The sequence below is a fragment of the Cebus imitator genome, unplaced genomic scaffold (genome assembly GCF_001604975.1).
Source record: "Cebus imitator isolate Cc_AM_T3 unplaced genomic scaffold, Cebus_imitator-1.0 Scaffold36, whole genome shotgun sequence".
In the NCBI taxonomy this organism is placed as follows: Eukaryota; Metazoa; Chordata; class Mammalia; order Primates; family Cebidae; genus Cebus; species Cebus imitator.
In genome coordinates this window covers 5,858,419-5,885,423 of record NW_016107351.1, presented here as the reverse complement: position 1 = coordinate 5,885,423, position 27,005 = coordinate 5,858,419, and the positions used below count along the sequence as shown (strand labels likewise).

General features: G+C 53.9%; 1 protein-coding gene across 2 annotated transcripts in view; it reads left to right on the top strand.

The window, feature by feature from the left end:
* SEPTIN9 (septin 9) overlaps positions 1 to 27,005 on the top strand; it is a 211,982-nt gene that overhangs the window by 28,971 nt on the left and 156,006 nt on the right. The window contains exon 1 of one of the 2 annotated variants that reach the window (XM_017525028.2): positions 10,956 to 11,784. The exons of the other annotated variant lie outside the window; for it this stretch is intronic. Within the exon in view, the coding sequence (XP_017380517.1) occupies positions 11,763 to 11,784 (22 nt within the window). The 5' untranslated portion in view covers positions 10,956 to 11,762. Of the gene's footprint in view, positions 1 to 10,955; positions 11,785 to 27,005 lie in introns of those variants that run through there. 2 annotated transcript variants of the gene reach the window in all.

Genomic DNA, 27,005 nt, shown 5'->3' with positions numbered 1-27,005 from the left:
TTTGTATTTTTAGTAGGGACAGAGTTTCACCATGTTGGCCAGGCTGGTCTTGAACTCCTGACTTCAGGTGATCTCCCCACAAAGTGCTGGGATTACAGGCATGAGCCATCATGCCAGGCCTGAAGTATAAATGTTTATTTTATTCACTCATTTACTTGCATAGAATTATTTAATTTATTTATTTTAAATGGATTTCTACTTATATCTATGTGTGGCTAGTGGTTATGAAATTGAACAGTTCCAGACCATGCTGGCTACCTGGGAACCAAAGCCTGCTTCTGATCCTGAACCTGCTTCAGTGGGGCCAGCACAGACCCCTCCTAAGTCTGACCTCCACAGGCGATGCAGTGCCTGTGGGGCTGTGCACCCCCAGGCCTGGAAGGTGGAGAGGGTGGCTTTTTACAGGGAGTGGGGGCAGAGAGGGTGGCCTGTGCATGTGGGTGATGTGGGACCTTGTGTAGATATGAGGGTTGCAGTGTCCCTGTGAGTGCACATGAGGCCACTTGCAGTACTGGATGGGACTGTCTGTGGGAAGAGGAGGGTGATGCTGTGGCTGGAGGCCCCTGGGCAGCTGCGTGATTCAGCGCCATGGTTAAAAGGGCTCCGCCGATCACAGTCATGTTGGGTACTGACCACTGGGCAGCCCAGCCGCGGCTGTGTTTCTGGGGAGCTTTCCTCCGGCTCCACAGCTGGTCTGCCTCTCCATCTCCCTCCCTCTCGCTGGCCAGCTTCTGGAATGGGCAGGGAGGGTCCCCAGTGCTTTGGGGGGTTGCATCTTGGGACCCTGGCACCCTGGGCTTCGTGGACACAGCCTCCTCCGGTGGTTACTTCCCTCTGCTTAGACTGGCCGGTTCTGTGCCGTCAGCACTTGGCAGCCGTGATCATGGCTCAGCTTGGAAGCCTAAGGCATAATTTGCTGAAGCCCAAAGCTGCAAGCTGGTGATCTGGGTTTGTGTGGGACTGCCTGCTGACACATGGAGTCCCCCCTCTGTGGGCCTCTGTGTGGCCTCTGGCTTGAGACACCCTTTCCTCATCTTGCTCCTTTCTCCCTGCCTCCCTGCTGCTAAGCCCCTGCTCCAGGCAGGAGTTCATTCCTAGATGCCCCAGCGTCTCGGGTCTCCCCAGATGACTGTCTGCCCTCCCGTCCTCCCAGCCCAGCTTCTCTGTAGATGCACATCTGGCTGATCGCCTGTATCTGGGACCCTTGTCCTCCCTGGAAGGACGAAGGCTCTTCTCAAGGCTGTGTTTGGGATTGGGCCAGGGATGACGTTTCTGGCAAGAGCTTAAATGACACCATGATCAACCCTTTGGTCAGTTCACACACTTTCTCTCCTTTTTTTTTTTTTTTTTTTTTTTTTTTTTTTTTTTTTTTTTTTTTTGTTTTAATAAATGGAATTGTTGGCCAGGCACAGTGATTCACACCTATAATCCCAGCACTTTGGGAAGCTGAGGTGAGTGGATAACAAGGTCAAGAGATCGAGACCATCCTGGCCAACATGGTGAAACCCTGTCTCTACTGCAAATACAAAAATTAGCCAGGTGTGGTGGCGAGCACCTGTAGTCCCAGCTGCTCGGGAGCCTGTGGCAGGAGACTCACTTGAACTCAGGAGGCAGTGGTTGCAGTGAGCCGAGATCATGCCACTGCACTCTAGCCTAGTGACAGAGACTCCGTCTCAAAAAAAAAAAAAAAAAAAAAAAAGAAAAACAACAAAAAAAAAAAAAAAAAAAAAAAAAGGAATTGTGAGACCTACAAAAAAATGTAAAGAATAAGATAACAAAACACCTGTGTAGTCACCATCCTGCTTGAGGAGTGAGGCATCAGAGCTGCAGGCACAGCCCCGGGTCGCCCTCTCCACCCCAGCCCCGCTCCTGCCACGGTGCTCACCCCTTTGGATTGGGATCTGGCCCCAGGCAGGCATGTCTGTGCTGCGCAGTGGTGTGTCTGAGCAGCCTGGGTCTCCTCCTTTTTTCTTTTTTGAGACAGAGTCTCGCTCTGTCACCCAGGCTAGAGTGCACTGGTGTCATCTTGGCTCACCGCCACCTCCGCCTCCTGGGTTCAGGTGATTCTTCTGCCTCAGCCTCCTGAGTAGCTGGGGTTACAGGTACCCGCCACCACACCTGGCTAATTTTTTTTTTTTTGTATTTTTAGTAGAGATAGGTTTTCACTATGTTGGTCAGGCTGGTCTCGAACTCCTGACCTCAGGTGATCCACCCGCCTCAGTCTCCCAAAGTGCTGGGATTACAAGTGTGAGCCACTGCGCCTGGCCTGGTCTCCTCTTGAATACGGTGGTCAGCATCGTGTATCTGAACAGCCTCGGTCTCCTCTTGAATGCTGTTGTCAGCGTCGCATCCTTGGTGCCCAACTGGAGTCCATGGCTGCCCTGCTCGTGCCCGCAGCATGAGGGTGTGGAGGCTTATCCGTGTGGATCCACGTAGCCTTGGTCCATTTATTTTGGCAGCTGGTGAGTGTTCCTCTGTGTGGGGAGGCAGTTTTCCTGCCCCATGGCTCACTGGTGACATCACCGAAGGTCTTCTCTGTTACTAGTGCTGCCGGGAACGCACGTTTTCCCAGGTGGATCTGCCAGGCTGTGGGCATGTGCTCCTCAGCCCTTCTAGATGTTAACCACTGTGCCCTTCCGAGCAGCCTTCCGGCTTGCTTTCCACATCTGCCCACTTGGTGTGCCTTGGGCAGCCTCTCTGGGCAGCCGCCTCCTTGACCAAGCATCCAGCCGATGTTTCCTTCGTTCCCACAGCGCACAGAGCTTTTCACCTCGATGGTGTCCGAGCTTCCCTCCCTCTGGCCCTCAGTCCCCACTGGGGTCCTTGTAGCCGACTCCTCTGCCTGACATCCTGTGTCGCTGGGTCCTGCTCTTTCTCCTTCCAGCACCTCTGGGGTTTGCGGCCTCATCCCTAGTGCCCCCACCATCCCTTCTGTCCTGAGTTGAACCGTGTCCCCCACAAACTTATGTCCACTAAAAACCTCAGGATGTGACCTGGAAGTTGGAAATGGGGTCTTTGCAGATGGGATTAGTTAAGGATCTTGAGATGAGGTCATTCTGGATGAGGGTGGTCCCTAAATCCAACGACTAGCCTCCTTAAAACAAGTAGAGAGGCCACAGACACACTGGGAAGAACCACATGAAGTCAGCGGCAGATGGTGGTGTGACACAGCCCCGGGCCAGGGGGAGCCCGGGAAGAGGCAAGGAAGGACCCCCAACCCATCCCAGAGCCTTCCTAGGGAGCGTGGCCTTGCTGACGCCTTGAGTTTGGACCTCTGGCCTCCAGCACTAGAGGACAACCGCTTCCATTTTTCAAGCCCTGCAGCTTGTGGTCCTTCATTAAGGCAGCCACAGGACACTGCGGCACCTCCCCACCTGACCGCTGTGGATGGACAGCTCCCACCCACAGGAAGTCTCCCTCAAGCACTGCAGCCTCAGTGTCTCTGCCCCCACAGGGGGCACAAGGAGGTGTGAAGAGCCCTGCCGGGGGTCCCCCTGAGCTGGTGCTTGCCTCCCTCCCTTCATCTACGCCAGCTCACACGCCTCTTCCGGAAGGAGTGCCTTGCTCCACCGGTGAATCTGAGCCTAACACTCCTGACAATTGGCTGTCACTGTTTAACTGCCACCATCCCCAGGAGACAGAAAGTGCCAGAAGGGTGGGGCCTGTGCAGTACCACCTTGGTATTTCCCCAGGGCACCGTGCCACACTGCCTCGGTGCACACAGTAGCTGCGTTGGACGAACAGGTGCCCCACGCCCAGCTGTGCAGACAAAAGTGTGCCACGTGGAGGGAGCTGGTCGTGGAAGGGACCACCAGCATCTCGACTGCCCTAGGACTTTGCCCCTGGGCTCTGGCAGGGACCCCTAGCTCGTTACTTCCTCTCTCACCCATGGGCACTTGCTCTTCCTCTATTTCTCTGATGTCAGCCTTGCCACCCACCCAGGTTCAGAAGCAGGAAATCTCAGAGTTGACCTTGACCTCTGCCTCCGCAGCACCTTCAGGTCAACAGACTGCCAAGATCTCATCAACTCGCCTTCCCCACACTGGCCCTTGGACAGGCTGCCCCTGGTCATCTCCATGTCTTGTTAGGGCCTCCGCCATCCCTCCTTGGACCAGCGGGTGCTGTTGTCCTTACCTCTGCCCTGCTGTGGCTCCTTCCTGTCCACAGTCAACATTTAGAGGACGATGACCACTTCCCTCTTCTGTGCAAGGGACTGGGTGATAGGATCCCTTCACCTGATCACTTACAACAGGCTTGGGCCTGGTCTTCTTACCTACAGAGCCCTTAGTTTCCTCCAAGCCTCGAGTGTGGATTTGTGCTGCTTTCAGCCTGGCCCTGATCCCGCTTTCTAGCCTGGAGCCCCTGCTTCTGTGCTCCCAGCTCTGAGTGCCCAGGCCTCCCTGGATGGGCTCTGCCACTGTCCCCTGGGAAGCAGGGCTTCCGTGCTCCTGGGCTCAGCTGGCTCAGGGAGACTTTGGGCCAAGCTGCCACACCCCTTCTATCAGCTCGGCCTTGGTTATTTCCGTGTCCTCCACAGCCTCGGACCAGAGCTGGGCGGGATGCTCTCCTGGTGCATGGCAGGCAGTCAGGAAATATTGCTGCAGTGACCTTGATAGGAAACGCTGGGGAAAATTGGCCAAATAACCAGCTTAGAATGCAAATATTGGCTTTCTTTTGCATTGGCTGAAGAGTAGCTTTTATCTGTTTGTCTCCTGGGTAAGAAATTGATGGCGAATGCAGGGTCTCCAGGGAGGAGAAGAAGGTGACAAAAAGGGTCTGTGTGACCTGGTAGGCACTAGGCATTTGCGACTATTTAAATTTAAATTTTTAAACATAAATTCAAAACTCTGTGGCTTGGTAGCCCTTCCACATGGCAAGCGTTCACTGCCACATGTGGCTGCCACATTGACCACGGCAGGTACAGAACATTGATATCAATGTTACCATTGATACCAATGATACCATTACGGAAAGTTCTATGGGGCAGTGCCAGTTTTGATCATCTCCACCTTGGATCCACAGATTCATTGTTTATCCAGTGAACAACTGCTGCGCACCTACTGAGCGGGCAGGATGAAAGACACCTGCTCTCCGGGTTTTCCGTTGGCTGCAGAGAAGCTTAAACGCAGGGGCCCTGGGACATTCTGCAAGGGCCCTTGGCCTCCGCACCCCAGACCTCCCCCTCTCTGCACGGGCAGTCGGGGGCCCCCTCTAGGAATGGAGTGCCAGCCCCGGCTCCTGTCAGGCTATAGCCCAGGCGGATGGCTGAGCACAAGGCCGTGAGTGTGGAGTTGGGCCTGTCTGGGCTGCTTCTCCCTGTTGTCCTGGTTTCCTTCCACGCTGACCTGGAAGGACTCCTAAAGCAACAGGCCTGCCCAGGCGGTTTGCACCAGTAAACCCTGTAGCGGCCCCAAGGGCAGAGATAGCTGGATTGTATTTATTTAGGAACAGCCAAAGCTTGAGGCACAATAAAAAGTGGAGAAAGATTCCGGAGAGGAATGCAGCTGGCCTCAGCCTGGGAATCCGTCTTGCTTGGGAGGCTGTAGGCGGGCCAGGCTGGGGCCAGCCTGGAGGGTCTTGGCTGGCTCTGCTGGCAGGTACAGTAGCAGGGTCAGCAGCGGGGAGTCCGGGATGGAGCTCTTTCATTTTTAATTCAGGGAAGCAAACTTCAGTGGCTGAGTCTGAGGATGAGCAGGAAATGAATGGAAAAGTCTCTCTCTCCCTCTTTTTTTTTTTTTTTGATGCAGGGTCTTTCTCTGTCGCTGAGGCTGGAGTGCAGTGGCATGATCATAGCTCACTGAAGCCTCGATCTGCTGGGCTCAAGGGATCCTCCCGCCTCAGCCTCCTAAGCAGCTGGGACTACAGTTGTGGGCCACCATGTCTGGCTAATTCTAAAAAACAAAAAATGTGTGCAGGCTAGGCGTGGTGGCCCATGCCTGTAATCCCAGTACTTTTGGAGGCCAAGGTGGAGTCTCGCTTTGTTGCCCAGGCAACAAAATCTCTACCCAGGCCGTTGTGTGATCTTGGCTCACTACAGCCTCCGCCTCGTGAGTTCAATCGATTCCCCTGCCTCCGCCTCCCAAGTAGCTGGGATTACAGGGATGAGCCACGGTGCCCTGCCTTTTTGTTTGTTTGTTTTTTTGTAGAGATGGGTTTTCTCTATGTTACCCAGGCTGGTCTTGAACTCCTGGCCTGAAGTGATCCTCCCACCTTGGCCTCCCAAAGTTCTGGAATTATAGGTGTGAGCCATCATGCCTGGCAGGAAAAGTAACTTTTTTTTTTTTCTTTTTTGAGACGGAGTCTTGCTCTATCACCAGGCTGGAGTGCAGTGGCGTGATCTCAGCTCACTGCAACCTCCGCCTCCTGGGTTCAAGCTATTCTCTTGCCTCAACCTCCTGAGTAGTTGGGTCTACAGGTACCCACCACTATGACCAGCTGATTTTTTGTATTTTTAGGGAGATGGTTTCACCGTGTTGGCCAGGATGGTCTCGATCTCTTGACTTTGTGATCTGCTCGCCTTGGCCTCCCAAAGTGCTGGAATTACAGGCATGAGCCACCATGCCTGGCCGAAAAGTCACTTTTTAAAGCGAGAGGCTGTGCATCCCCTATATCTTGGTACTCAGCATGGAGGATTTGCTGGAACCCGCATTAAGTGAGCGGACATGGCACATGGCAGCAAATCTGAGCCCGCGGCATCAGAAAGCGTCCTTTCAGCCGAGGTGCCTTCTCTCCACCTCCGTGCAGGACCCTTCCCCAGTGTATGCACCTGGAGCAGGGTGGGGCTGATCAGATGAAGCCCCTTTCCCGAAGGTCCCTGCTGCCCACATCAGCATCACCTGGACCACCTGCTCCCTTTCCTGGATGGCTGGACCCGCCCCAGGACCTCCTGGCCTGATGTAGGGAGCACAGCCCACCCTGGGGAATGCCTAATATGTGTCTCCTCCCACCTGGGTACCGGGGGATGAAGCTGGGCTTCGTGGGAGGGGACAGAGGCACTGTGCCCAGGATGGTGTGCCTGGGGCGGCTGAACTGGATGTGGCCCCTATTGGGCCCCTGTGTGGAGCCCAGATTGATGTGAGAAGGGTGGGGTAAGACAGGTGACCCGTAGCTTTTACTTCTGTGTCACGTGGGAGCAGGGGCTTAGTCTGCACACATTTTCAGTTTGGAGTATAAATTTCCATGGAGGAGGAAAATCTCTACCTAGAAAGCTCTGATGTCAGGATTGTCTGTGAGGGCCAGGCCGTGTTCTGGGACAGGACAGGAGCGGAGGGGGAAACCAGGGAAGGCTTCCTAATGGAGGAGGCATTTGATAGAGTCTTGAAAAAGAAGCAGTTCCTAGGCCAGGCCAGAGAGTAAAGACCAGCCACCTAACTTCTTTCTACCAGATTCCCCTGGGCTGAGGCAAAGCAGGTGGAGTGTGACACTGCCTTTCTTTCTGTGGGTTCCAGCCTTTCCGGAGCCCGGCCAGTGCCATTGGAGACAAAGTGGCCTTCGCGCTTCCTTCCCACCCTGCCAGGCCTGGCCTGTGCCCGCTGTGCCCCATTCTGCAGTTAAGAGGAGCTGTGAACCAGTGAGGCTGACGTCGCAAAAAAGTGGCCAGGGGTCTATGGGGGGTGAAGAACAGAGGTGCCGCCCTCAGGACTGTCTGGAAGGGGCTTTTGGGTAACTGCCCACTCCAAGGTGTGGGCAGTCTGGGGTGGCCGGGAGCTGGGCTCACGGGCTGGCACAACCAGAGTTTCCCAAAGCCATGGCCCTGAGGGCCCTGCCTTCCTGGGATAGCAACCTTTGGTACAATTTGGGAGAAGGTGGGTTAAACTCACTGCAAGATTACTCAGTGCATTCAGTATGCAAATGTGCCTCTGAATCTGAGACAGGGAGAACGTTTCACACAACCACAGAAACCTCTTCAGTGTTCCTCTGGAGGGAGGGATGGGGGGGATCCACCTCAGGGCTTGGGTCTGTGCTGGTGGTGAGGTGTCCCCTTAGAGCTTACATGGAGGCCAAGACCCCGTGAGCGGTGAGGGGCTGGCCCCTTCCTCCCTGCCTCCGCTGGCCGTACCCCACATCTGCACCCCTCCTAGCGGCTCATGGCTAACTCTGGCCTCTTCAGAGCTAATCGGTGCTGCCAGGTTTTCCATTTCAAGTGATCCCCCTGCCAGAATGTTTGGATTTTCAGGCACGGAGGGGAGATGGACCTCAGGCCAAACCATGCCGGGGGTCAAGGCTGTGCTCAGCAGCCCTCCAGCCCTGGCCGTCAAACCCGCGGTGTGCACGGCATGCGGGAGGTTGCCGGGGAATGAACTCATCACAGCCTGGCCCCGTCACCCAGGCCTGTTCTCAAATTCCCACCGCCAGCCAGGCTGGGTCAGAGCCTTGGGGGGCCTTCCTGGGCTTCCCTGCCCCACAGCTGGAATTCATGTGCAGAGTCTTGAGTGAGGTTAAAGGGTTTTCTTCCTCTTCTTTTTTGTCTTTCTTTTTTTTTGAGATAGGGTCTCACTCTTTTCACTCAGCCTGAGGTGCAGTAGTGCGATCATAGCTCACTGCAGCCTTGAACTTCTGGCTTCAAGTAATCCTTCCGCCTCAGCCTCCCAACGTGCTGAGATTACAGGCACGTGCCATCTTGCCCAGCTGGGGTTTCTGCTTTATACTTTTTCTGTTGTTTCTAAACTCAATAAATGGAAGATATTACATTTATAATCAGAAAAACCAACAAGGAATATTATTTCAAAATTGGAAAAGGGATTAAAGGAACAAACCAAGAAACCTCTGCGATTCCTGCCGATCGGAGTCAGTGGTTGTTAGTGGCTGGCTTAACACAATGTTTTAGGAAGAAATAGAATAACAGAAAGCAGCTCCAGTGGGCCGAGCCCTGGCTCGCTCTGGGGCGCTGGATCAGTTTCCTGCAGCTGCTGTAATGAGTGGCCACGAGCTGGCTGAGTCTCGACAACACCCAGGCTTCCTCTCACAGTTCTGCAGGCCACATGTCCGAGATCAGGATCACCAGGCTGAAATCAGGGTGTCCACTGGGCACAGCCCACTGAGGCTCTAGGGCAGGGGTTCCTGCCCTCACGTGTGGCCTGTTAGGAACTGGGCTACACAGCAGGAGGTGAGTGACCGGCAAGTGAGTGAAGCTTCATCCGTATTTACAGTCGCTCCCCACTGCTCGCGTTACTGCCCAAGCTCCGCCTCCTGTCCCATCAGCCATGGCATCAGATTTTCGTAGGAGCGAGAACCATATTGTGAACTGCGTGTGTGAGGGATCCGTGTGGCGTGCTCCTTAGGAGAATCTAATGCCTGATGATCTGTCACTGTCGCCCATCGCCCCCAGATGGGTCTGTCTAGTTGCAGGGAAACAAGCTCAGGGCTCACACTGATTCTACGTGATGGTGAGTTGTATCATTATTTCATTATATATTGCGATGCAGTAATAATAGAAATAAAGTGCACAGTAAATACCGTGTGCTTGTGGCCGGGCGCGGTGGCTCACGCCTGTAATCCCAGAGTGAAAGTCTGTCTCAAAAAATAAAAAATAAAATCATAAACATAATGCACTTGAATCATCCCAAAAGCATCTCCCCACTCCTTGGTCTGTGCAAAAATTGCCTTCATGAAACTGGGCCCTGGGGCCAAAAAGGCTGGGGACTGCTGCCTTCATTACCTGCCCCTTTGAGCAGCTGGTAGCTGCCGGCATCCCTTGGCTTGTGGCCACGTGGCCCTTACCTTTAACACCAGCATCTTCAGATCTCTCTGGGCTCCATCTCCACTTGGCCATCCTTGTCTGTGTCGAATCTCCCTCTGTCCCTTTCTTGTGTGAGCAGCAAGACAGCCTTTAGGGACCCCCTGGACCATCCAGGGTGCTCTCCCCCCAGCAAGATCCGCAATGAATCAGATGCAAAGACCCATGTTCCAAACAAGGTCCCATTTTCAGGTCTAGGGAGTAGCACATGATATCCCTGGGGCCATTATTCAGCCTTCTGTAGTGCCTATGACCCCTCCCTCCCTCCCCAGCCTCCCACCTCGATTGAGAGGCCGTCACGACCTCCCCTCACTGCCTGGCTGCCCATGGGGTGTCCTCCAGGCTCTTTGGGAGGAGGTGGTTGCTGGGAATGGTCCTCCCCGGCCCCCAAGAAGATGGCCTTTCTGCCAAGGAGACTGCATTTGAGGTCCTATCCCAGACAAAGAGCGGACGGGACTGTGGCCTGAAGTGGCATTTCAGGACCTTTGGCTCTGTCATCTAGCTGAGGGCTGTGCGTAGTCCTCACCTGGTCACAGGGAACTCGCCTGGCTCCGTGGGGCAGGGACTGTAAACTCAGGTCTGCAAACTCAGGTCTGCGGGATGTGACGGGGTTGGGGGTGCAAATATTGGAAATTTGTGCGGGGGCCTTGGGAGCAGCGCAAACTGGAAACTGCGTTTTGTCTGAAGGGCAGGACAGTCTCACACCAGCCCCGTGCGGCCAGGCAGGAAGGCCTCTGCGGTGTGGCCACGCGTCCTCGCTTTCTCAACAGAAACTGACAGTCTGGAGTTTTCAGAGGGATTGCCTGAGTTCTCAGCCTTGGCATGAATACACATTCTCTTTGAACAGGCTTGGGCAAACAGAACCAGCCTCTGTGTCTCAGGTTTGAATGAACCCTTGAGGTGAAGTTTACAGACAGAGGATGCCCCTATCCCCACCCCAGGGACCCACCCTGTAGCCCCCCACCCCCCACCGCCTGCTCTGCTGAGCCCTTGGCCTCAGCAAGGACCCTGACCGTGTGCTAGGGGGGACTCCCCAGGTAAGCCGCCTCCAGGGACCCCAGGTGACCGGTGAGGAACAGCAGTGATTCCCCAGCAGGGCCCTGAGTTCCCAGAGAGGAAGACTTGCTCCCTCCCAGGGGACGGTCAGAGACTTACTGACTCATGCGTGTGTGGTAGGAATCTTCCAGGAAGTCCCCATCTCGTTGGGCGGGGACGGCAACTGCCTCTGTCACCGCAGGCTAACGGGAGGGAGGTGGGGTGACTTCTCAGGGTTCCTCCTGGGCAGGTGCTCCGGAACCTTTTCTCAGCCCGCTGGCCCGGGGCACAGCCGTTCCTCCCACCCAGCCACGTCAGGGTTTGGGGTGAAGAAAGGCTGGGCCAGCCGGGGACAGAGGAAGGCGAGGCAGGCACGCAGGAACTGGGCTTTTTAAACGCTTAAACCCAAGGAAATCGTAGCATCGCGGACCGGGGAAAATGAAAGACTTTGGAAGTCGCCAGGAATTCGACTCTGTGAGTTGGTTTCCAAGAGGCTAAGTTAAGCATCTCCAAGTGGATATTAAAAAGGAGCAGCGAGCCTCGGGCGGCGGGGGCTGGAGGAGGTGGAGGAGGCCGCCGGAAGCCACGCTCGGGACCTCTGCAGCCACCGAGCAGGCCAGCCGGCCGGGACCCGCGCAGGCAGACCCTGGGGCTGCTGGACTTCTTGGGGCCACCTCGGGCCCTCTCTCCTGCCTCTTCTTTTTGGATTTCTCTCCTTTGCTCCCTTTTTCCTCCCGTTTCGAAGAGACAATGCTACTTCAGTTTGGAGCACAAACATATGATCAGCACATGGAAATGTGGTAATTCGGATGCATTCGTGATTGCAACAGATTGAAGAAATTAGACCAGACAAAGAGTGTTTTTAGAGGAGGAGGAGGAGGAGGAGGAGGAGGAGGAGGCTGAGAGAGGGAGGGCGACGGGGGTGAGAAAGGGGAGGCCGCCTCTGAGCGGGACGCCGGGACTCCCGCCGCTGCTAAATATATCCGTCGGAATGGAGAGGGATCGGATCTCAGGTAGGCAGACGGCCCCCTCCCCATCGGCCGCCCTCACCGCCCTGGACTCGGGACTTTATTTATGCTTTTGGGAAAATAAGCATGCAAAGGGTGCTTTTGCTCATTTTTCACAGAAATATTTCTTTTCTTTTTGACGGTTCCAAGCTCCTGGGATGGAACGCTGTCTCAAGCTAAGCTCTCCTGAGCCTGGCTTTTATCTAAACTCGACTCTCACTTCTCTTTCATTTCCCACGTGTCAGGGCCACTGTGAAACGCTGAGGCTGTTGGCACTGAAACCTGGGGAGGGCGTGGGGGACGTGCCCCCCGGCTCGGGCCCGGGGCGGCGGCGCTCAGACCTGGCCGGTGGTTTGTTTGTCCACTGTGTGGTTTGTTTTTTGCCTCCAGCCTAAGTCTGTCTTCAAGGCTGCCTCGGTCTCCTACCTAAAATAGCACTTCTGTGCCTTCCCAGCAGTTGATTATAGAGGGGGAAGCTCCCAGCACTCAGAGGAGTCGGGTGTGTGTGCGCGCGTGTGTGTGCGTGTGTGCACGTGTATGTGCATGTGTGTGTGTGGCCATTCACTCTGGCAGCCCCCTTGCAGCGGGCACAGACCCATTGGGGCATGAACTGACAAATGAAGAGAAAGGGGGCTCCCCTGCCTTTAGTCACCCCAGCTTTCCAGGCCTGCCATTTCAGGCTCAGCCTCCTTGGTCCCTTCACTCCCACGAGGCACCGTGGCTGCCATCTCACGTGGCCAGCACCATCATCGATAATCAGCAGTGATGACAGTTTCTGCCACTCATGCTGCCCTCTGAGCCCAGAGATGGGAGATCCGGGGTGGTTGAGCCACCCCGTAGGCTTTGGGTGTTCTGAGGTGACCTACGGGCCATGGGGGTGCTAAGAGTGCCACCCCCTAAGTGCCTTGGGCCCTGGTCTGTTGGTTGCCACTATGTGCATGTTGGGGGGTCCCTGAGAGGCCTGAGAGAGGGAGGCCCATCCCGGTGGCTTCTCTGCAGGACACGTGGTCCCACTCCACTGCGGCTCCCAGGGCCACATCTTGATATGACGTTGGGACTGGTGGGGCTGGTGTATGTTGTATCACTGGGCACACCCAGTTGGGCATGGCAGGCAGACCTCAGGAGGGGGAACAGGAGACGGACAGAAGGCTCGGGTGGCCATGAAACTGCATCTTATCTGTTTGAGCTCATGGGCGCAGGCCTGCTGGGATGGGTGGGTATGGGGCCTAGTGTCCTGCTCTCAGCCCAGCAGGAGCTGCAGGACAGGGAGTGCTGAGAGGGGCCTTCACCAGGGCTGCACAGTGGAGCAGTCCTCGGAGTGGCCACTCCACCAGGCAGCCTGGACAGACCCTGCCTCCTCGGCCACCAGCCCGGGAGGACATCACTCCACCCTCCTGGCTGTCAGGGGCCTCGGGGGGCCTTGGGTTCGGCCTTCATTTTATAGATGATCCAGCCGAGGCCCAGATGGGTGACCAGCAGGGGATCTGAGAGCCAGGCAGAGAGGCATGGTTTGGGGGGGTGCTCCCTGGGGAGGTGGAAGTGGTGGTACCCTCCCAGGCTCACTAAACACGGGCTTTTCATGAACTCAACAAAACACTCTTTGAAAGCAGCCAGTGCTGTGCCCGAGAGACCACTCTGATCCCTGCTGGCCTTGGCTGAGGACAGCACAGCCAGGGGTGAAGTGGGGACCTCCCCTTGGGCTGTGCCTTGATGAAAGATGCTTTCTGCAAAATCCCATTCAGATGTGTTTTCCTGTAAAAAACAGTACATTTTTAAAAAACTCAGCTGTAAACTGGCTGCCTTCCGAAGGAACACGAGGATCCCCGAGCTGTTTCCCTGACGAGGTTCTCCCCTGGCCAGACCCGAGAGCTGATCTTTAATTATCGAGCCCCCAAGCCGTCCCTGGGGAAGTGAGTTCCCTTCCTGTCCCTGCTGGATGGCCTTGAGCAAGCCATTTGGCAGCTCTGGGCCGAAGTTCCGCCATCTGCAAGGTGAAGGGTGGGAGCAGCCCGGCCCCCAGACAGCGCCCCCACCTCCTGCGGGCTTCTGAGCGTCCTGAGTTTTCTGGGCGCTTCTTCCCTCACTGAGGGGCTCTTCCTCTTCTCAGGGCGTGGCTCAGGCCGCTTTGTCTGGCCACGTGGCCCTGTGAGAACTGCTCTGACCCCCACGTGTGCTCTGGCCTGAGGGGGGGCCGGGGGAGGACGCCGTGTCTGTGTGACAGAGGCCACCCTGGCAGACGCCGGCCCGATGACTTCTAGACAGGGCTATGGGTGCCCCATGCCCCACTGGGCTGGCGTGTGAGGCGGTCCAGCTCGGGCTGCCCTGCAGCTGCCCAGGAAGGGTTTGTGGAGGGGCTGGTCCTGCCCTAGCGTGTCCATGACCGTGCCGGGCCCGAGGAAGCCCCGGGAGCCCTGAGACCTGCCCTCTCGTCCCTCCCCCGGCAGTGTCTGGCTCCGGTCTGGTTTGCGAACGGGACTTGGGGACTCTCCCGCCCTCCCTGGGGGCTGCGGCCTGCCCCTGAGAAGGTGCTGGAGGGTTTGTCATCGGGCGGCGTGAGTCACGGAGCGGTGACTGGCCGCTAAGGCATGGCGGGCCACTCCTTCCAGCCAAGGGTCGGAGGTTTTTTTGTTCTGGACTGGCTTTGTGGCTTTTACAAATTAAGCAGTTTTATCTTGTTCCAAGAGCTTGTATTTCAGCAGGGAGAGAGTCTCCAAGAAGGGAACTTTCCATTGGGAAGCTCCGTGGGGCTGGGAGGCTGGGACCAGGGAGGGTGAGCCGCAGGCAGGGGGCGTGAATGCAAGCCTGGGGTCCCGGAGGGTGCCCTGCCACGCTGTTGCTGGATGTCTCCAGGGCCCACTGATGCAGTGGGGCACAGCGAAGACCCCAGCTCCTCTTAGGGGGGCCCTGGGTCACCAGTGGACAGGGAGCTGAGGCCCCATGGAGGCTGGTGCCTCCGCCCTCACCCCTCCCTCCTGTCCCTCGCTCTGCTGTCCCCGATGGCCTCTGCCATTCCCTGGGAGTTCTTACCCCTGGACGCACAGTGCCTGTCCCGTCTCAACCTCTCCAGCTCTGCTTTTCCATCTCCAGGGTGACAGGCCTGGCCCGACACGCCCTGCACCCACTTCCTGCTTGGCCCTGTGAGGACTCTGGTCCCTGTAGTGGTTTCCTGGGGCTGTCGTCACCGAGTGCCACAAACTGCGTGGCTCAAAACACCAGACATTTCTTCTCTCACCATTCTGGAGGCCAGAAGTCCAAAATCACAGCATCAGCAGGCCAGTTCCTTCCGGAGGCTCCGAGGGGGAACCTGCTTCTCACCTCTTGTGGCTTCTGGTGGCTCCCACAACCCTTGGTGTTCCTTGACTCATGGCCACATCACTCGATCTCTGCCTCTGTTGTCATGGGGCCTCCTTCTTTGCCCCAAATCTCCCTCTGCCTGTCTCTTATAGGGACACTCGTTCTCGCATTTAGGGCACACTGGGTAATCCAAGATGGCCTCATCTCAAGATCCTTAACTTCATAACATCTGTAAAGACCATTTTTCCAAATAGGCCACGTTCATAGGCTCTGGGTGGGTGTAAATTTTAGGGGCCACCTTCCATCCCCCTATTGTCCCCCTGTGTCTGGATGTACAGAATGGTTCCATGTCCCAGACCCCTTGCTGGCCCCCTCTGGCCCTTTGGGGTGGCTGCCAGCCTTTTCCACTCATTCCTGTGCTCCTGGTGAGGTGCCGGGGTCAGGCTCAGCACCTGGGAGAATTCTGGGGGCAGCCTGCAGCCGGCCACTCCCCTCTAGGCGTCTTCCCGCCTGCCCGGAGCTCATGGCTGTGAGGGGTCTCTCCTTGAGGTTTTGATCTGCATTTCCCCGATGGTATCTTCTTGTGTTTATTGCTCATGTGTACATCTTCTTGGAGAAATGTCTGTTCAAGTCCTTCACCCGTGTTTGATTTGAATGATTGTTTTTGCTGTTGTTGACTGCTAGGAGGTCTGTAGGTTAATATCTGGACACTCATCCTGTGTCCGACCTGTGATTTGCTGCCATTCCAAGGATCACCTTCTCACCACTCTGTTAGCGCCCTTTGATATGCAAATGCCTTTTCTTTTTTTTTTTTTTTTGAGATGAAGTCTTACTCTGTTGCCCAGGCTGGAGTGCGATGGCATGATCTCAGCTCACTGCAACCTCTGCCTCCCTGGTTCCAGTGATTCTCCTGCCTCAGCCTCCCAAGTAGTTGGGATTATAGGCGTGTGCCACCATGCGCAGCTAATTTTTGTATTTTTAGCAGAGACAGGGTTTCACCATGTTGGCCAAGCTGGTCTCGAACTCCTGACCTCAGGTGATCCACCTGCCTCAGCCTCCCAAAGTGTTGGGATTACAGGCATGAGCCACCGCACCGGGCCTGATATGCAAATGTTTTCAATTTTGATGATGTTTCACTTTATCTGTTTGTTCTGTTGCCTGTGCTTTTGATGCCGTATCCAAGAAATCATCGCCAAATGCAGTGTCATGAGGCTTTCCCCTGTGTTTTCTTCTAAGAGTTTTGTGGTTTTAGCTCTTGAGTTTATGTCTTTGATGCAGGTTGAGTTTATCTTTGCGTGTGGCGTAAGGGCTGGTCCAGCCTCATGCTCTGGGCTCTTGATTTGCTTCTCTTCTTTTCTTACACCCAGCTGGCTCTGCTGGGAGGTGGGGAGGAGTGGGGAAGTCCCAGTCTGGGCCTGGCCTTGATCGCCCCCTCTCAGGCCAGCCAGGGAGCCTCAGCTGGGCCCAGGACCTGGCTGGACATGCGCCCAACCCGGGAAAGCATGGGCCTTCGTCTTTCTGCGCAGATGGCAGGGGCAGCCCGGGGCCTCCTGAGGCCTGCCCTGCAGACATGCCCCGGGTTCTTGGTGGTGTGGCCGCCCAGCCTGCGTGTGAGACCAGCTGTCTGTGCTTCAGAATGTGGAAGCTGAGTGTCCCCAGTCTGTCCCCTTGCTCAGCTCTCCCTCTGAGGAAGCCCCTGCAGCCCATTCTCTGCCTCTGCTTCTATGCCTTTGTCTGCTTCCTGTTTGGAGGTGGCACACCCAAACCCCTCCCGCCCACCACATGTGGTTCCACTGTGACCAACTCAGTAGCTGACGAAGCTTCCCTTGGGGCTCTCCTAGGAGCGGGGAGCTGGCCTTCCCAGAGGCCTGGCCTCACTCCCTAAGCGGAAGTGGGCGTGAGGTTGTCAGCCTTTCTCTGCTGCCTGGTGCTCTAGGCATTGGCTTGTCCCCCTTGGAAGTACTTGCCATCCTTAGACAGCACCCCACACCCTCCTCCCTGCCTCCCACCCCTTCTTCCAAGGGGACGTCTCTGCTTCCCTCTCCACACAACCTCACTCACGTGGTCCACCCAGCAACCTTTGACCCCCAACATGACACAACAAACCTCCCTTGCTGGTCACTGCATCATTCATTCAGCACTGGGTGCTCCCTGTGGACCTGGCACTGGGGCCCAGTGGAGGACAAAGCCAGACACAGTCCTTGTCCTCACAGGGCGGCACAAACGCAAGACCACATCGGCAAACGTGAAACACGGGAAGTGACAGGAGGGGCAAAGGGGCCCACTGGCAGGGCAGTGTAGGACCAGGTCAGGAGGGCTGCCTCAGCGGGGAGAGCTTTGGGCTGAGTGCAGAAGGGTGAGGAGTAGCAAACCAGGCTGAAACCCAGGAGGCAGGGAAGATCGCTGCAGGCGACGGGCAGTGCGTGCAAAGGCCCTGGGGCGTGGGGGGCTGAGGCCGGCAGCATGGCTGGAAGGGAGGCGGCAGTTGAGAGAGCCTGACTGTCATGTTGTGAAATATACATTTGGTTTTTTTTTCTCCATTTCCTGGCATTCCTAAAATCCTTGGAATCTCCAAAGTGATACCTTTCTGCATGCTCATGATTGACCGATGGCTGGCAGCCCTAACCAGCTTCAGCATGAGGGTGGGTCCCAGGGAAGACCGGGTGGAATTACAAGGTGAGGACTTTCAGTCCCACCCCCCAACCTCCAGGTAGGTGAGAGGGGCAGAAGGTAAAGCTGATCATCAGTGGCCAGTGATTGAATCAATCATGCTTTGGTAATGAAGCCTCCGTAAACACCCAGAAGGACGGGGCTCGGGGAACTTCTGGAGAGCGGAGCGTGTGGAAGGTGCTCCACACATCTTACCCCACACCTCTCTTCATCTGTATCCTTTGTTGTATCCTTTATAATAAACCAGTAAGTTCCATGAGCCCCAGGAACATGTGTAAAAGGAAAAAAAAAAGAATAGACCGTAGCTGGTCTAGCAAGTGAACCCTACCAGAACTGGTCCTCCTCTGCCGACCCTACCTCTGGCAAAGCCTCCCTCTCCTGGGCTGTGGGGACCCCCCTGACCCCACCACTGCTCCTGTTGTGGTCTCGCTGGCTGCTGCCTTCAGGTTAGTTTCTTTTTCTTTTTCTTTTTGAGATGGAGTCTTTCTCTGTCACCCAGGCTGGAGTGCAATGGCACCATCTCAGCTCACTGCAATCACTGCTTCCTGGGTTCAAGTGATTCTCCTGCCTCAGCCTCCTGAGTAGCTGGGATTACAGGTACCTGCCACTATAACCAACTAATTTTTGTATTTTTAGTAGAGACAGGGTTTTGCCATGTTGGCCAGGCTGGTCTCGAACTCCTGACCTCAGGTGATGCACCTGCCGCTCCGAAAGTGCTGGGATTACAGGTGTGAGCCACCATGCCTGGCCCAGGTTAGTTTATTTTTACCCGGCCTGCTCCCCACAGGGGCGGAGGCCTCCCTGCTCACTCTAGCTTCCCGCCCTGTCTCTTGCTCTGGACCCCCTTCCAGAGCCACATTGAGTGGCCTAAACTTCTGAATATACTCGCTGTGTGCCCCTGCCTGGCCCCACACATCCCACTCGGTGTTCCCCAGGGTCTCCCACTGGCAGGGGGCGTTGGCATGGGTTCTGGGGCTGCCTTGGTTCAAGCACACCCTGGCTGGGGGCCTGAGGGTCCCTGAGGGGTGTCCTGAAGCCCAGGACAGGCAAGGCTGGCATGCTCTGGGCAGTGGAGGCTGGGCATGGCAGGGGGTTGTGGTTGGGGAGATTCCTCTTAGCCAGTGGCCCACATTTGGAGACTGATTTGGGCACCAGACCACGCCCTGAACTTGGGACAGAGAGTGGTGCGGATCTCAGCCTGGGAGCCTCCCTCTGCCCGTGGACGCCCTCAACCTCCATCCACGGAGCCACCTTCCTCTTTTTTTTTTCTAAATGAGGAAACTCTGACTTGAGCACTGAATAAACACAGAAGCACACCCATGAAGTCAGCAAAGAGGCACTGGCTCTGAAATTCTGCCATGGAAACTTGAAAATGCTCTTTGGACCAATTTATTGGAAGAGACCGGTGTGACAGGGCTGTGGGGCTTTGGGTGGCAGGAGGGTTCCCCGTGCCCAGGGCATCCCTGTGCGGGCACCACCTCTCCCCACTTTCCTCCTCTCCCTCCACCAGCAGGTGTAAGCCGTGGGATGCCCGCTGTGTGTCCTCTGCTTGAGTTCATGTCGTGCCCTTAAGTCCCTGTTAGACACAGGCAGGCTGCTTTAGTTCTTCTGGAGAATGTTTTTATTGTTGCTTTTTTGATTCCGGTTCTCACTCTGTCACCCAGGCTGGAGTGCAGTGACAACATCTTGGCTCACTGGAACCTCCACCTCCCAGGTTCAGGTGACTCTTCTGCCTCAGCCTCCCACGTAGCTGGGACTACAGGCACCCACTACCACGCCCGGCCAATTTTTGTGTTTTTAGAAGAGACGGGGTTTCATGTTGGCCAGGCTGGTTCTGAACTCTTGACCTCGTGATCCGGCTGCCTCGGCCTCCCAAAGTGCTGGGATTATAGGCTTGAGCCACTGCACCCGGCCCATCTGGTGAATGTTTATTGAGGCCCTACTATGCGCAGGCCTTCTGCTAGATGCTTGGCCTGTAATGAGAAGCAAGAAAGACACGGTCGCTGGTCGCCTGGGACTTACAGTCTGAACCGAGTCAGGCAGCCCACGAATGAGCAAATCCATAGACGGTTTTAGGCGAGGGCTGTGAAGAAGCTAAGAACAGGTGGGGTGACCGTTGCTAGGGGTGTGTATTTGTGTTGTGGGGGGATTAATGGAGGCCCTTCCTGAGCGTGACACTGAGCTGAAGCTCTAACGACCAGAAGGACCCGGCCAGGTCAGAATCCAAGGGAAGGGCAACCCAGCAAAGGGAACAGCAGGTGTGAAGGCCCCAAGGCTGGAGCCTGGGGAAGGTGGGAGGGGCTTGAGTGTGTGACACCAGTAAGACAGGCAGGGCCAGGTCGTGCCAGGCCTTGGAGGCCCTGGTGAGGGCTTGATTTTATTCTCAGTCTGGTGGGACCTCAGTGCCCTGCAGCTGCTGAGAATGGCCGGTGACAGGCAGGGAGGCTGGCCAGAGGGGAGGCTGCTGCAGCCCTGCGGCTGGAGAGGGAGGATCTCTTTGATTGCTGGGTGGGCCCACCTGTCTGGCTGCCCTGTCAGCATCCAGCAGAGGCCAGTGGATGCTGACGGGGTGGCCAGCCATGCCCAACCGTGCCCATACTTGCACTGCCCTGTGCTGCCCTGTGGCTGCCGGCTTTAGGAGGCACACTGTGGTGTCTGAGCCCAGTGGCTCTGGCTGTGGTTCGGCGCACGTGGCTGTGGTTCGGAGCACGTGGCTGTGGGTGAGGCCAAGGTGGTCTGGGTCCTCGGAAGGTGACCTCAGGTGCCTGGCAGCCTCAAGGCCGGGGCTGGGGCATTCAAGGAGTAGCACGCTTGTCCCTCGTTCCTTCCTGTGTCCTGGGATGCTGTCTCTGGGCAGGGTCATGGTGAGCCCCGGTGTGATGCACTCAACACCTCCTGGTGCCCCTACCCCTGCGCAGTGGCCCTGGTGCCTGGTGCCTGAGGACTGCTGTCCCGTCCCACCATCCTACGGGTTTCTCCCCAGTCCCTGACTCCGGGAAGTACAGATATCCAGAACATTCTTGACTGGCCCTTGGAGCTGGGGGTGAGGCAGAACCTCCCTCCCATAATTATAAGACCAGCTAAGGCTGGGGGGTTCAGACACTGTCCCTGGGAGGGTGAGCAGGAGAAGTGAGGTCTCTGGCCTTGGGGTGGCGTTGGAGTGGCCAGGCAGGTGGGCGGTGGCTGCAGTCCGTGCCTCTCCCTCCAGCCCACGCCCTCCCGCTCCCTCCCCAGCTCCAGGGCCTGCGGGATTCTCTCCTGCTTCCCTCCTCTCCCTCGGGCAGGGGGGCGGACACCCCGAGACTAGCCTCCCCACCACTCTCCCTGCCTCATGTCTCTTCCCTTTTGGGACACACCCCTGTGGTCGCTAGGTGCTCCTGATGCTCTGTCCCCTCTGCGTCTTGTGCCACGGGTGAGATGGGGCTTTGGGGAGACTTCACCCTCTTGGAGCAGCTGCTGTTCCGGGTGCCCTTGGGGGTGGGCTCCCCCTCCCGTTGCGGAGCTGGTGCAGGAAGGACGGTGCCCAGAGCTGGCCCCAATTCGCCTGCTGGCTGTGGCCCTCAGGTATGGATGGCAGGAGACGGTAAGACAGGGGCTCATTGATCAGGGGACTGACACCCCTCCTGTGGATGTGGGCCCTGCTGCTGAGTTTTGGGGTGATGGCACAGGCTCAGCCAGGCCCTCGGGCAGCTTTTCCTGGATTCTTCCTCTGTCCTCCCTGGACAGTATTTTTGTTCACCTGGAGAGGACAGGTGGGATTTGGGGACAAAGGGGATTCAAAGAAGTCGGGAGTGGGGGCGCCTGTGCACCTCACCCAAGCCTAGAGCCTTGTGTCGGGGGCCTCGCTTGCCTCCCAGAAAGCACATGGTTTGACCATTACGGGGTCTGTGGGAGAGGCACAGGCACGCCTGCCTGGCAGCAGAAGGGAACCCCCGGGCCTGGGCCTCTCCCTTCTGTGGCCTGTCTTTTCTGGGGGTTGCTCTTTCTCCTTCACTGTCCCCGCTGTCCCAGTGCTCACATGGCGGATGGCCCTCAGTCTGGGCTTGGTCTCCTGCCATCCACCCTGCCCAGCCCCACATCGCTTGTCCCTGCAGCCAGGAGTTGGAGCTCACCCGGAGTCCCAGGCAGCAGATTCGATGCTGTGACACAGGGCTCTCCGCCATGCTGGTGGGCTCTGCTGCTCACAGAGGGATGGGTATTTAATCATTGACAATGACTAAGGAACTACAGCTTCAGGGTGGGTACAGTGGTTCCCGCCTGCAATCCTAGAACTTTGGGAGGCCGAGGCAGGAGGATTGGTTGAACCTGGGATTTCCAGACCAGGCTGGGCAACGTAGCAAGGCTTTGTCTGTACAAAACATAAAAAATAAAATTATAGTAATAATAAAGAGAACTACAGCTTCAGAATGATTGACTTCAGCATGTTTATCAAGTCAGGGGTCTTCAGTATCCTGCTGCTGATGTCGCTGCATCTGAGGGAGAGAGGAAGGGGCTGGGGTGATGGCGTTGGGGCTGGTGCTCCACCCGGGGTGGGTGGTCTTGGACTGTGCCTCTGTAATGTGTGTTTGTCGGGGAGTGGGGTGTCCACTGAGGACTGGATGTTGAGGTGTGGGTAGGAGAGGTTCTGAGGCATGGGGCATTTCCCATGCACCGGTGCCAGGGATTGCAGACAGGGGACCCGCCCCGCCTGGGCAGGGAGGCCAGTGAGGGCGAGGAAGGGGAGAGGAGCCCGGGTGCAGAAAGCCTTTCCTCCAGCAGGTGGCGCCGCAGGCTCTCGAGAGTCCAGCTCCTGCGGGGTTTGCATTTTCACTGAAACCCTGGGAAGAGGCTGCCTGGGTGTAGTTTCCACCAGCTGTGACTGCTCACTGAGGGCCAGGGAAGTGGCTAGGGCAGAGAAGGAGGAGCAGCAGAGGGCAGAGGACGGCCCCCGCACAGGCACGGGGTCGGGGGGTGCTTCCTTCCCCGCACAGGGACTGGGCGGAGCCCTTGGGGTTCCTGTCCTAAATGGGCGGGGAGAGGGAGGGCTGGAAGCTCAGCGAGGGAAAAAGGGAGGGGCCTCCTGCCGCCTCTTATTTTTCCTATCTTTGGTTGATATGTTTTCAATCGCTTTTACATTTTGCCAACTTTTTTGCTATAAAAATTTTCAAACATAGAAAAGATGAAAGAGGGCCGGGCACGGTGGCTCATGCCTGTAATCCCAGCACTTTGGGAGGTTGAGGTAGGAGGATCACTTGAGCCCGGGAGTTCGAGACCAGCCTGGGCAACACAGTGAGATCCCATCTCTATAAAAAAATACAAAAAGTTAGGCGTGCTGGTGCAGGCTTGTAGTCTCAGCTACTTGGAAGGCTGAGGTGAGAGGACTGCTTGAACCTGGGAGGTCGAGGCTGCAGTGAGCTGGGATTGTACCGCTGCACTCCAGCCTGGGCGACAGAATGAGAACTCGTCTTAAAAATAAAACAACAAAAAAAAGAAACCATGAGAGATTCTAGAGGGAACAACCAGGCACCCACCACCTAGATACCACAGCAAGTGTTTTGTTGTGTGTCTCACCACAAATCCCTCTAGCTACCAGCATCCACGCTGTTTTTTGATGCACTTAAAATGAGCTGCAGAAATCAGCACACAACATCCTGTCAACGCCTCAGTTTGCATTTCATTAACTAGAGTGCGGCATTTGTCTGTGATTATTTTTGTTTTTCTTTGAAGCGAAGTGTATGTACCCAGAGACCCACAGGTGTGAAATGTTCCCTCCTTTGAATTTTAACAAATGTATCCAAGTGTGTCCCAGCCTGACCAGAACACAGAACAACATCACTCTCACCCCAGAAAGTTCCTCAGGCCCCTCCGGGTGCATCACAGCACCCACCCACCATGGGGCAACCATAGAGCTGCTTTTTTTCCTACCATAGAATAATTTGGCCAGTTTGAATGTTTCTTAGCGCCTCCCATGTCACTGCAGGTGCCAGCAATTTGTTCTGTTTTCTTTCTGAGTAGTGTCCGTGGTGTGAACGTTCTGTGGGTTTTTAGCCATTCTCTTGTTGAAAGATCCCTGGCTGTTTCCATCTGGAGGCTCTTATGAGTAAAACTGCTATGATGGCTTTTTTTTTTTTTTTTTTTTTTGAGACAGAGTCTCACTCTGTTGCCTAGTCCAGACTGCAGTGGTGCGATCTTGGTTCACTGCAACCTCCATCTCCTGGGTGCAAGTGGTTGTCATGCCTCAGCCTCCCGAATAGCTGGGACCACAGGTGTCCATCACCACGCGTGGCTAACTTTTTGTATTTTTATTAGCGACTCGGTTTCACCGTGTTAGCTAGGATAGTCTGGATCTCCTGACCTCATGATCCGCCTGCCTCCCAAAGTGCTGGGATTACAGGCGTGAGCCACCGTCTGGCCTATGATGGCTATTCTTGTACTAGCTTTTCTGTGCATAGAGGCATTCATTTATTCTGTAGAAATACCTAGGCGTAGGTATAGGGTAGGTATATGTTTAGTTTGATAAACATACCTTTTCCCATTTCACACTCCCACCAGCAGTGGCTGCGCGTTCCAGTCGCTCCACATTCTGGCCAGCATTTGGTGCTGTCACTCTGTGAAATCTTAGTCATTCTGGTGGGCGTGTAGTGGTATCTCATTACGGCTTTAATTTGCATTGGCCCGATGACTAATGCGGTTGAGCACATTTTCATGTACTTATTGGCTCTTCATATATTTATTTTCCTTTGTGAAATGTCTTCAAATCTGTTGCTCATTTTAAAATTGGGTTGCTTGACCTTTTCTTCTGGATACTGACCTTTTGTCAGATACGTGTTTTGCAAATATTTTATTCCAGTCTGTGGCTTGCCTGTTCCTTTTCTTTTCTTTTTCAAGAACGAGGTCTCGCTCTATTGCCCAAGCTGGTCTAAAACTCCTGGGCTCAAGCTGTCTTCCTGCTTCTGCCTCCCTGAGAGCCGGGATTACAGGCATGAGCCACCATGCCTGGCCTGTTCATTTTCTTGGTGGTATTTTTCAATAAGCAAAAGTGTGTCACTTTAATTTTTATGAAGGCTAATTTAGCAAACTCCCTTGTCTGTGGTTATTATCACTCTGTGTTCTTTGTAAGAAACCTTTGCCTACCCTGCCAAGTTGCAAAGATATTTATGTTTTCCTCTAGAAGTCTTAGAGTTATATAGCTTTTATGAATTAACTTTTGTGTATGGTGTGAGGTAGAGGGTCAGGGGTCATTTTGTTGTAGTTTTATTTGCTTACTCAGTTGTTCCAAACTTCATTTTTTAAAACTTTTATTTGGTATTTCCTTGGTGAATTGTGAGGTTGCACAGTTTTCACAGATGCTTATTGGTCACTTATGTATTTTCCTTTGTAAAATATCTGTCCAAATCTCACCTGTTTTTAAAATTGGGTGGCTTCTTATGGTTTTATATATTGATATAGATATAAGTCCTTTATCAGATATATGTATTATAAATGTTCTTTTCCATATTGTTCCTTGCCTTTTGGTTTTCTTAATGATGTCATGTAATGAACAAGAGCACTTTGTTTTGATAAAGTTCAGCTTATCAACTTTTTCCAGTTTTGATGTATGATTCTTGTGACCTAGGCATGAAATCTTTACCTACTCAAAAGTCAAAAAAAGTTCTATTTTCTAGAAGTTTTTTAGTTGTAGATTCTATGATTCCTTTTGTTTCTAAAATGTTTTAAATGTTTCAATTTTCTAACCTATTATAGCTGTCAGGATGTTCTATGATCCATTTTAAATTAACGTTTATATTTGGTTTGAGGTCAGGGTTAACTCTCATTTTTTTGTACGGATATCCAGTTCTAGCACCATTTGTAGAACAGACATCCCTTACTCTATTGAATTACCTGACACCTTTGCTAAAAATCACTGACTGTATATATTGGCCTCTATAAATATATGCACATGTGTACATAGAGGCCCTATGTTGAGACACAACTGTGTTTTCTTGATACTTTGTTTATTCCTTTACCAATTCCACATGTCTTGATTAATGTGACTTTACAGTAAGTCTTAATATAAAGTCTCTCAGATATCTAAAACATTACTTTGAATATTCTAGGTCCTTTGAATTTCCTTACAAACTTAAGAAGTAGCTTGTTGATGTCTACAAAAATGGAGGGTGAATTTTGATTAAGATTGTGTTGAATCTTTAGATCAATTAACGGAGGATTGGCATTTTAACAGTGTTGAATCTTTTGTATAGATGGTATGTCTCCATTTTAAAGATTTTTAAAAATTTCTCTATTAAAAAAATCTCTGCAGAATTACATTGTTTTATAATTTTCAAGAAAAAGATCTTGCATGCCATTTGCTAAATTTATTCCTAAGAATTTTATTTTGGGCACTATTTTACGTTGAAATAGAATTAAAATTTCATTTTTAATTATTTGCTGCTAGTATGTAAAAATACAATTGATTTTTGTATATAAATCTTGTATCCTATGATCTTGCCAAAAGTCATTTGTTACTCTGGTAATGGTTTTGTAGCTCTTAGGATTTAAATACATCTTAGGATTTAAATACACAGTTTTACTTCTTTCTGATCTTGATGCCTTATTTTTTTCTTGCTTTATTGCACTGGTTAGAGCTGCCAGTACGGTGTTGAATAGTAGTGGTTAGTGGACATCCTTGCCCATGCCAGAACTTAAAATGTTAACTTTAGGTTTTTCATATATGTCCTTTGTCAGATTGAGGAAATTCCCTTGTATTCTTAATTTGCTGAAAATTTTAAACATGAATGGGTCTGATTTTAGTAAATGCTTTTTCTGCATCTATTGAAATGATCGTTTTGTCTTTTATTCTGTTAACAGGTTTGATTTTTGCCTTTTTTTTTTTTTAAAGAAACAGCGTCTCCCTCTGTTGCCCAGGCTGTAGCACAGGGGTGCCGCCATAGCTCACTGCAGCCTGAACTCGTAGACTTAAGCAATCCTCCGACCTCAGCCTCCTAAGTAGCAGGGACTATAAGCACATGCCACCACACCAAGCTAATTTTTAATTTTTACAAGTTTTTGTAGAGATGGGGTCTCATTATGTTGCTCAGGCTGGTCTGTAATTCCTGGGCTTAAGCAATCCTCCCACCCTGGCCTCCCAGAGTGCTGAGATTACAGGTGTGAGCAATTGTGCAGGCCTGATATTTGAATATTAAACCAACCTTGCATTTCTGGAATAAGTCCAACTTGCTTATGATATATAATCCTTTTTATATATTGCTAAATTTGATTTGCCTAGTTTTTTTTTTTTTTTTTTT